This window comes from Apodemus sylvaticus, chromosome 20 (genome assembly GCF_947179515.1).
Source record: "Apodemus sylvaticus chromosome 20, mApoSyl1.1, whole genome shotgun sequence".
Classification (NCBI taxonomy): Eukaryota; Metazoa; Chordata; class Mammalia; order Rodentia; family Muridae; genus Apodemus; species Apodemus sylvaticus.
Genome location: NC_067491.1, coordinates 62,070,738 through 62,082,529, shown reverse-complemented (window position 1 = coordinate 62,082,529; position 11,792 = coordinate 62,070,738). Strand labels below are relative to the sequence as shown.

At 37.2% G+C, this 11,792-nt stretch overlaps 1 protein-coding gene across 1 annotated transcript in view; it reads left to right on the top strand.

Moving 5' to 3' along the window:
* Positions 1-4,312: 4,312 nt before the first annotated feature.
* Positions 4,313-11,792, top strand: part of LOC127670979 (vomeronasal type-2 receptor 116-like) — a 47,148-nt gene continuing 39,668 nt past the window's right edge. Inside the window, exon 1 of the mRNA XM_052165605.1 lies at positions 4,313-4,527. Coding sequence (XP_052021565.1) covers positions 4,313-4,527 — 215 coding nt within the window. The remainder of the gene's footprint in view (positions 4,528-11,792) is intronic.

The window sequence follows — 11,792 nt, the reverse complement described above, 5'->3', positions numbered from 1 at the left end:
ACAAGTCAAAGAATTCATGTAATTTATCTCTATGTAGTTCATGGGCTTTGTGTACCAGTTGATAAGGTGGCTAGTATGTACGAGATTTATTCCTGACACTTGGTGTTAGATAATATGTAGAGGCTTCCTCCTTAGTGAATACTGATTCATCTTTTTCCGCAGTCCTTGCATGCCTGTATCTATTTACCTTGGGCTGGATCTTGTGAGGTCAACTCTTACAATTTGTGATATCAACCAGTGTTGTCATTATAAAGATTTTGTTTAGGCACCACTCTGGAAATCAGTTTGGCAGTTCTTCAGAAAATTGTACATAGTACTGAGGACCCAGCTATACTACTTCTGTGCACATACACAGAAGATGCTCCAACATGTATTAAGGTCACATGCTCCACTATGTTCATAGAAGCCTTATTTGTAATAGCTAAAAGCTGGAAAGAACCCAGATGTCCCTCAACAGAGAAATGGATACAGAAATTGTGGTATATATATACAATGGAGTACTACTCAGCTATTAAAAACAAAGAGTTCATGAAATTCTAGAGCAAATGGATGGAACTAGAAAGTATCATCCTGTGTGAGGTAATCCAATCACAATAGAACACAGATGTGCACTTGCTGATAAGTGGATATTAGCCCAAAAGGTTGGAATACCCAAGATACCATTCACAGACCACATGAAGCTCAAGAAGAATGAAAACCAAAGTGTGGATACTTTGGCCCTTATTAGAAGGGCATCTAAATACTCCTAGCTCACAGTCAACTAATGGACTAGGGTCCCTAATGGAGGAAATGGAGAAAGGACCCAGGGAGCTGAAGAGGTTTGCAGCCCCATAGGAGGAACAATAATATGTACCAACCAGTAACCCCAGAGCTCCCAGGGACTAAACTACCAACCAAACGTTACACGTGGAGGGACCCTTGGCTCCAGCTACATATGTAGCAGATGATGATATTTTAAGACAGCAATGAGAGGAGAGGCCATTGGCCCCTTGAGGGATTAATGCCCCAGTGTAGGAGAATGCCAGGTCAGGAATGTGTGGGGTTGGTAAGCACGTAGAGGGGTGATGGAATAGGGTGTTTTCAGATGGGTATGAGGAAAGGGGCTAACATTAGAAATGTAAATAAACCAATCGAATAAAAAAATCCTACCTTAAAAAATAAAACATTTTAGAAGGGCAAAACAAATTTTCAATAAATAGAAGTTTTAATAACAATGTATTGTTATCCATATTAGCCATCCTCACACTGCATCTGCAGCAGGCGATTCAATGTCTCAGCCACGTTTTGGATTACTATATATATTACAGAGATCTATTAATATTTTTCAGCCAAAATGACATTATCATAGCTTGATTGCATCAACAAAAAAAGATTTCCAGAAAAAAAATACCAGATATCAATGCCTAAAGAATTCATAAACAATTTAGAAGATGTGCTTCTTTAATTTTGCCCAATGAAGTTCTATGTACCAGTTCATAAATTTACTGGTATGTATCTGTTTTTTCCTGACCTCTATGGGTTAGATAATAAATATGGCTTCATCTCCATGAATTGTGATTTGCTTTCTTTACAGAAGTTCTTGCTTATCTGTATCATTCACCTACACGTGGGGATTTAGCCACTATACATTGTTTTTATTGTTAAGGAATTATTTAATATATTTACATTCCAAATTTTGACCCTATCCCAAGTTCCCCCTCCCAGAGTCTTCAAGCCACATCCCCTCCAGTTTTATTCTAAGAGATTATTCCCCACACACCCTACCCACAACCACCACCTCACCCTGGTCATCACCCTTCCTTGGGTTCAAGTAACTGCAGACCTTGGCACATCACTCCCACTGACCCCATACAAGGCAGTCCTCTGACATTTAAGCACTAAGGGAGATGGAACAGTTGATGTTCTCCTTGGTTGGTGGCTTAGTCACTGGAAGCTCCCAGGGATTTTTGATACTGTTGGCCTTCATATTTGGATGCAATCAATCCCCTGCAGCTTCTTCAATCCTTCCCCTAACTCTCCCATAGGAGGCCCTGATCTCAGTTCATTGGTAGTCTCTAAGTATCTGCATCTGCCTCAGTCAGCTGCTGGTAGAGTCTCTCAGAGGATAGCCATGCTAGGTTTCAATCTGAAAGTACAACAGAGAATCAGTAATAGTGTCAGGGTTGGATACGTGCGCATGGGTCTGATCCCAGATTCGGCTGGTTCCTGAATGGCCTTTCCCTCAGTCTTTGCTCCAGCTTTGTCCCTGCATTTCTTTAAGACAGGAACAAATCTGGGTCAATTTTTTGAATGCTGATTGGTGACCCATTTCCTCCTCTGAAGGCCCTGTCTAACTACAGGAAGTGGTCTCCTCAGGTTTCATTGCCCCACTGTTGGTCCTTTTTAGCTAAGATCACCCATATTGACACCTATGAGCCTTTCACCTCCCAGGTCTATAGGATTTTCTAGAGAAACACCTTGATCCCTGCAACCCCCAGCAACTGCACATCTCTATTCCTTCTTCTGACCCTCTGGGCTTCTCTCTTGTCTCTCCCTATACCTGATCCTGCCCCATTTTCCACTCCCCCTCTCCTATTAAACAAATAAAAATAAAACCTTGGGTCTAGCACTGGGGTTATTTGAGCATTTAAGTGGTCATGCTCCTGTTGCAGAGAACCTGATGAAGAGCCTCTAGAATATACTTAAGTAAACTCAAAGACATCTTAAACGATAGATCAGAGGATCATGATCCTCTGTCCATAAGACATTCCTGAAGTTATGCATGCATGAGCACACATGCACACACACATACTTACAAATAAAGTATTATTTACAATTAGACATATATTCTTATCATGGAACAAATAAAAATGTATAATTTATGTAGTAACCATGTGTATTCCTGGAAAATGAGACAAATAACTAATAGTTTCTGCTTAGCACATTGCCTCTTTAGAACAGATACATTGTAACTATTCACTACACACATGGTATTGGTGCACTCATGATGACAATGGAGTTGACTCTAAAATTCAACAGGTATGCCTTATGTCACAGTCAGAATTAAAGAAAATGTGGAGAGAAAACACAGTAATGTGCTCATATTAACAAAACTTCCATTACTATATTACCTGTGTTCCTTTCTTGTATTATAGGTGCAGGACACAACATAATTTATCAAAATTCATTGAAGAAAGTCATGGCCTATACATTCTTTTAGTTATTATGTTGTACATCCTTCATGGCAATCAAACTAACAGGAAAATGCAAGCACGTCTACCCTACAGAACAATGTATTTATTCTGCCTTAAAATTGTTTTATTGATTGAAAATAGTCCCTGCTTATGATACATTTGTTGAGTAACTCCATGAAAGAAACATAGAGACCCCCTCAGCATATGATATGTTCTTTGGAGAAATGGGGGGAATTTCTCTAATACCCTCATGTCAAAAAAAAAAAGGGAATGAGTGGTTAAGATTGGAATGAATATATATATATATATATATATATATATATATATATATATATATATATATATATATATTCAGTGTTCTAGAATGGATAAAGATCAAATTATTAACCTGATTTCTACCTTGAAATTAAGTTATGCATCTGAAGTAATAACTTCACCTTGGTAGTAGGTTACACAAGAATGTGACACAAATGTGACACAAAGGGTATACAGGAGTAAACTGGCCAAGTATTGGTATGTAGACATGCATGTATGAAAGATAGAATTGTCTCAGAACCCTAGGAACCATAGGAGAGTAAAAAGTGAACTTAAGTCCAATACTATTAAGTTTTGTGGAGCATGGTGCACCTTTAATTAAGTTCATCAGTTCTTGGTATGGGTCTGTAATGTGTATTTATATTTTTCCAACGATGATTTCCTTTGATGTGATATGTGGGCATTATCTTGAAGGGCTCTTGAATAAATTCTTTCTTGGTAAACATTTTAGGCCATAAACACAGAGGTCGAAAGCAACACTGGGGTGTTTCAGTCTTGGAGTCATTATTGTTATTCCTAGTGGAAATGAAAGTATGTCCTTTGATGCTGTAACCTGTTTGTCACTGAGTGAGGTGACTCATATGAATAGCCTGAAGGATAAAGTGCCATAGAACTCTCAAAGGGTGAATGGAAGGATCCTTGCACATATCTCTGGCTGATTAAAGTGAAATATTCTGTCATCATGTCAACAACAACAGTGCAAGCACACTCACACACACACAGGCACGCACATGCAAACACATATGAGCACTGAATATATATATGTAACACCCCATAGGTTGTACCATCCCACGACTCAGATCTTGGCAGAAACATTTCTTAATATGCCCTTCTCTTGGCTTTTTATCTTCTGGTTTTTACAGATGCGAACACCCATCTGGATCATTGCAGCCCTTTCCAGCCTAACAGAATCAGAATACATACTACACTATGATGGTTCTGTGGTCATTGGTGCATTTTTTCCTCTCTTAAGTGACTCTGCTTCAAGTTTAAAAATAGATTGGAAAACATTACCTTTGGGCAGATCTAATGATTTATGGTAAGTGATTTGTATCAACTCATTTTTAAATATTCATTTGTCCTACTTTAAGTGTGGATTTGAACCTTATTCCAAAAATTTCATCTCATGAGGTTTCCTTCATATATTCCCTTCCAAGATCCTCTGTTTAATTTTCTTTTCTTGGTGACTCCTTATGTCCTCTCAAGTGAGAAGAGAAATATGTCATTACAGAGTTTTGTGTTTCATATTTGGTCATTGCAGTTTTATCACCTTTCACCATGCTGTCTGTAATTCCTCAGACTGTGAAGACATATCATGCCATCATGTCCTACAAGGGATATTGGCAGTAGCCTGACACAACAATTCAGAGAATTGGGGAGTTTCATTTGTGATTGTATTAGAGCAGGTAATACCATTGAAATCTGTGACATTGTAATACCTCCTCAGGTTCTAGAGTGATCAGTGTTGCTTGTGTCAGCTGACACAGATTTGAATGCAGTGATGGCAGAATTAGAAATTTATCTCTTTACTTTTATTTTCTATCCTTAACATTTTGCAGAGTATTGAAAGCTAATATTTTTTAATTCATATGATTTCAGATTTTTATCCATTACAACCTATTTAATTTATAAATTTCCACTATGCAATACTTGATTTCATGAATTTATTCATACAGTAATATTCTGAGATTATGTCACTAAAGGCCCTTTCCTAGGCAGTCTAAAATCTGCAGGAACAGCAGATCTAGAAAAAGTTTGCTTCAACTTCCTTGGTAATCTCAGACATAAATAGCAATGTACAATAATTTTTCAAGGAAATAAAGTGTATATTGCAGCATGCTGAAATTTCTATCAGGGTATATATAAACTAAAGAGCTGAAATAGAGAAACAAAGTACACACTCAACTCTGAATTCAACCTGGGGAAGGAAAACTGTGCAATGAATGTCCTGCTTCTGGTTAGTTGCTGGAAAATTGCTGAATGTCTAAGTGGATTTAGTCTAAGTAGAAACATTGCTAACACTTTGCTAGCAAATTGGTATGGTGATAAATTGTTAGGTCAAGGCAGTGTAGAAGGGAAATGATTCAGAAATAAAACATCATTAGGTGAAGAAGACATCTTTTCATATTTTGAAATAAATTTTAATATTAAAGATGATCAGAGTAATGCAAAAGTTCACAACTAGCTGAAATATTTCATGTGGCTCTCTAAATGCCCCAGGTATATATCTTTTTTAACTTTGTAAGAACCATTGATGCACTTGATAAATCTTTTACACTGTTGTGCAGTTACACCACGTCAGGAAACACTTTGCACTATGCCCCATTTCTGTCCAAGAGAGTGTAGTGGGAGCAATCTCACTGCAAAAGCACATTTGCAGTTGACCAGCTCATCAAATACTAACAAGTGGAAAATGACTTGTCAGATGATTTAACAGGATATGAAATAAGACAACAGAATTTAGGAAGTATTAAATATATTTATATTCGCCTTATTTAATTTAATTTTAAAATATCTACTTTTCTACAAGAAAGGGTATCTGAATATAAAGTATTCATATAAAGTAAATATAGAGTAAGATCTATTAAATTTCATTCATGCTTCTGATTAAATCTTTTATAATAGAGTGATGCGGTGCACAGTCATTTTGAAAAAGGATCTTTCTGACATTCTTCCTTTTCCATTTCTATGTGCACAAGTGCAAGCGTCAGGGTCACAATGAACACAATGATCATGTGCTTTAGAGTGGCTAGAATTATGAACCTTAACACTGGAGTTTCAATATACGTGTGTGTAATTGAACTCATTTTCTGATTTTTTATTATTAATCCATTTTGCAATAGTTTAGTGGAAGGTATTTTTTTAATGAAAAAATATTTTGGAATCATAAAAGCAGGCAAGCATGAAAACCCCAAGCTGAAGTGTTTCCCAATAAAATGAAGTCTGCATGTTTGATCCATTTTATATACTGGTGTTTATAAAACTATAACTTTTTTCAGCAAATTATTGCTAGTGATGCCTTCAGTTACAAGGATATTTGGTGGATATCAAACCACCCAGAACATCCTAATCATTTAACCGTAGAATTTTTGGTGTAAGGTGATTTAAATTAACAAAATAACATGACAATAGTACTATGGAAGTGAAAGTATATGGTAATAAACAAAAGAATAAGATCTTTTTTTTTTATTTATTTTGAATTTTTGGAGACAGGGCTTCTCTGTATAGCCCTGGCTGTCCTGGAACTCACTCAGTAGACCAGGCTGGTGTCGAACTCAGAAATCTGCCTGCGTCTGCCTCCCAGAGTGCTGGGATTACATGTGTGTGCAATCACTGCCTGGCAAAGAACAAGTTCTTTATCCACACATGACACTAATATTTGTTACATTGTGAATATTCTTGCATTGTCCCTTAAGCCCTATTTCTAACTCACTGTCTCAAAATCTGTACCTCAGAGCTAATCCACTTGTCAGTGAGAACATGCCATGTTCATCTTCCTGGGTCTGGGTAAGCTTGCTCTGGATAAATTTTTCTAGTTCCAAATTCCATGATGCCCTATTAAAAAGTTGAGTACTATGGCAGTATGTAAACTTAACACATTTTTTGTCTATTCTTTGACTGAGGGATATCTAGATTGCTTCTGGTTTCTGGCTGTTATTCAGTAAGTTGCAAAGAACATGGTTGAGCAAATGTCCTTGGGCACAACAGTAGAATATTTTGATGTAAGCTCAGCAGTGGTATGGCAGGCTATTGAGTTGCTGATGAACAAGGTCTCTGTAAAAGTTTGCCATGAATGGAGGAGCAAGCACCCCCTTTCCTTGAGGTCCTCACCAGTGTCAACTGTCACTTTTGTTTCTGATCTTAGCCAAGCAGACATGTGTAAGATGAAATCACGGAATCATTTTGATTTACATTTTTCTGTTGAATTTTGAACATTTATTTAAATGTTTCCCAGACACTTAAGAATTTTCTGTTGAAAATTCTGTTTAGGTCTGTACTGCATTTTAATTGAAATATTTGATTTGTTGTTTTCTAGTCTCTTAAGTACTCTAAATATTTTGGATAATAGCTATCTGCAAGAAGTGGAATTGGTGAAAATCTTTCTGCATTCTGAAGACTGCTGTTTTGAACAACTGGTCTTTCCTTGGCCTTAACAAACCATTTTTATTATCATTTTATTAGCTGCGATAATGTACAGTAACTGCATGATTGGTGTTCTGTTCAGAAAGTCTTTCCTCTTCAATGCATTCAATGGTTTGCCCTAATTTCTCTAGGATTATATTCAGTATTTCTGGTCTAATGTTAATATCTTTGATCTATTTGGAATTTAGGTTTGTGCAAAAAGCTAGATGTGCATCTATTTGCATTCTATAATCATTGGCATCTAGTGAGACCACAACAATTCATGGAAAATACTTTCTTATTTACAATTGTACAATTTTTGGATTTTTATCTGAGATCAAGTGTCCATAGGTGTATGGATTCCAATTAGGGTTTTTCGTTTAATTCTATTAATAAACCTGTTTGTTTTAAGCTAAAACAATGATGGTTTTATTACTATTGCTCTGTAGCACAGTTTGAAATCAGGGAAAGTAATACCTTGGGATTTTCTTTATTGTACATAATTGTTTCATCTATAGTGGCATTTTATTTCTACGTATGAAGTTACATATTCTTTTAAGTTTTGAAAAGTATTCTGTTGTAATTTTGATAATGATTAAGTTGAAACAGGAGATTTCTTTTGATTAGAAGGCCATTTTCATTATGTTGATCCTACTATTACATCAGCTCTTGAGATCTTTCTTTCTTCTGACATCTTCAATTTATTTTCAGTGACTGAACCTTTTTATTATACATGGTTTTTTTTAGGTTTACGATATATATATGCACATTTTCTTTTTTTTTTAATTCCAATTTTTTTATTCGATATATTTTATTTACATTTCAAATGATTTCCCCTTTTCTAGCCACCCCACTCCCCGAAAGTCCCGTAAGCCCCCTTCTCTTCCCCTATCCTCCCACCCGCCCCTTCCCACTTCCCCATTCTGGTTTTGCCAAACACTGTTTCACTGAGTCTTCCAGAACCAGGGGCCACTCCTCCTTTCTTCTTGTACCTCATTTGATGTGTGGATTATGTTTTGGGTATTCCAGTTTTCTAGGTTAATAACCACTTATTAGTGAGTGCATACCATGATTCACCTTTTGAGTCTGGGTTACCTCACTTAGTATGATGTTCTCTAGCTCCATCCATTTGCCTAAGAATTTCATGAATTCATTGTTTCTAATGGCTGAATAGTACTCCATTGTGAAGATATACCACATTTTTTGCATCCACTCTTCTTTTTTTTTTTTTTTTAATTTTTTTTCCACTTTCTATTTTTATTTTCATTTTTTTATTCGATATAATTTATTTACATTTCAAATGATTTCCCCTTTTCTAGCCTCCCCCCACTCCCCGAAAGTCCCGTAAGCCCCCTTCTCTTCCCCTGTCCTTACTCCCACCCCTTCCCAGTTCCCCGTTCTGGTTTTGCCAAATACTGTTTCACTGAGTCTTTCCAGAACCAGGGACCACTCCTGCTTTCTTCTTGTATCTCATTTGATGTGTGGATTATGTTTTGGGTATTCCAGTTTTCTAGGTTAATAACCACTTATTAGTGAGTGCATACCATGATTCACCTTTTGAGTCTGGGTTACCTCACTTAGTATGATGTTCTCTAGCTCCATCCATTTGCCTAAGAATTTCATGAATTCATTGTTTCTAATGGCTGAATAGTACTCCATTGTGTAGATATACCACATTTTTTGCATCCACTCTTCTGTTGAGGGATACCTGGGTTCTTTCCAGCATCTGGCAATTATAAATAGGGCTGCTATGAACATAGTAGAACATGTATCCTTATTACATGGTGGGGAGTCCTCTGGGTATATGCCCAGGAGTGGTATAGCAGGATCTTCTGGAAGTGAGGTGCCCAGTTTTCGGAGGAACCGCCAGACTGATTTCCAGAGTGGTTGTACCAATTTGCAACCGCACCAGCAGTGGAGGAGTGTTCCTCTTTCTCCACACCCTCTCCAACACCTGCTGTCTCCTGAATTTTTAATCTTAGCCATTCTGACTGGTGTAAGATGAAATCTTAGCGTTGTTTTGATTTGCATTTCCCTAATGACTAATGAAGTTGAGCATTTTTTAAGATGCTTCTCCGCCATCCGAAGTTCTTCAGGTGAGAATTCTTTGTTTAACTCTGTACCCCATTTTTTAATAGGGTTGTTTGGTTTTCTAGAGTCTAACTTCTTGAGTTCTTTATATATATTGGATATTAGCCCTCTATCTGATATAGGATTGGTGAAGATCTTTTCCCAATTTGTTGGTTGCCGATTTGTCCTCTTGATGGTGTCCTTTGCCTTACAGAAACTTTGTAATTTTATGAGGTCCCATTTGTCAATTCTTGCTCTTAGAGCATACGCTATTGGTGTTCTGTTCAGAAACTTTCTCCCTGTACCGATGTCCTCAAGGGTCTTCCCCAGTTTCTTTTCTATTAGCTTCAGAGTGTCTGGCTTTATGTGGAGGTCCTTGATCCATTTGGATTTGAGCTTAGTACAAGGAGACAAGGATGGATCAATTCGCATTCTTCTGCATGCTGACCTCCAGTTGAACCAGCACCATTTGTTGAAAAGGCTATCTTTTGTCCATTGGATGTTCTCAGCCTCTTTGTCGAGGATCAAGTGGCCATAGCTGTGTGGGTTCATTTCTGGATCTTCAATCCTGTTCCATTGATCCTCCTGCCTGTCACAGTACCAATACCATGCAGTTTTTAACACTATTGCTCTGTAGTATTGCTTGAGGTCAGGGATACTGATTCCCCCAGATTTTATTTTGTTGCTGAGATTAGTTTTAGCTATCCTGGGTTTTTGTTGTTCCAGATGAATTTGATAATTGCTCTTTCTAACTCTGTGAAGAATTGAGTTGGGATTTTGATGGGTATTGCATTGAATCTGTATATTGCTTTTGGCAAAATGGCCATTTTAACTATATTGATTCTACCCATCCATGAGCATGGGAGGTTTTCCCATTTTTTGAGGTCTTCTTCCATTTCCTTCTTCAGAGTCTTGAAGTTCTTGTCATACAGATCTTTCACATGTTTGGTAAGAGTCACCCCAAGATACTTTATACTGTTTGTGGCTATTGTGAAGGGGGTCATTTCCCTAATTTCTTTCTCAGCCTGCTTATCCTTTGAGTATAGGAAGGCCACTGATTTGCTTGAGTTGATTTTATAACCTGCCACTTTGCTGAAGTTGTTTATCAGCTGTAGGATCTCTCTAGTGGAGTTTTTTGGGTCACTTAGGTAAACTATAATGTCGTCTGCAAATAATGATAGTTTGACTTCTTCCTTTCCAATTTGTATCCCTTTGACCTCCTTATGTTGTCGAATTGCCCAAGCTAGTACCTCAAGTACAATATTGAAAAGATAAGGAGAAAGGGGGCAGCCTTGTCTGGTCCCTGATTTCAGTGGGATTGCTTCAAGTTTCTCTCCATTTAGTTTGATGCTGGCTACCGGTTTGCTGTATATTGCTTTTACTATGTTTAGGTATGGGCCTTGAATTCCTGTTCTCTCCAAGACTTTAAGCATGAAAGGATGCTGAATTTTGTCAAATGCTTTTTCAGCATCCAATGAAATGACCATGTGGTTTTGTTCTTTGAGTTTGTTTATGTAGTGGATTGTATTGATGGATTTCCGACTATACATGTTTTTAACTTGCTTGGTGTTTGGCACCACAATATTTTTATATAAATTGTGGCTATTGTAAAGTGTGGTTCACTAGCAATTTCTTCCTTGGTCTCCTTATTGATTCCATGTAGGATGGTTATTGATAATTTTTAGTTAGTTTAGTATATGTGACTTTGGACTCACTTATTTATATTATCATATCATCTGTGAATAGTGATATTTTGATAGCTTCCTTTTCAACTTGAATTCCCATAAACTCCTTTTCTGTTTTATTGTTCAATCTACAATGTCAAGTACTATATTAAATAGTTCTGGAGATAGTGGACAGCTTTGTCTTGTTCCTGATGTTTGAAGAATTGCTTTCTTGGATTTAAGCTTGGTGTAAACTGGCTTTCTTAAGTGTATGTCCCTTATACCACAGATCAGTAGAAAACTATTTATCTTTTTTCTTTATTCGGTATATTTTTTATTTACATTTCAAATGATTTCCCCTTTCCTAGCCGCCCCACTCCCAAAAAGTCCCGTAAGCCCCCTTCTCTCCCTCTGTCCTCCCACCCACCCCTTCCCACTTCCCAGTTCT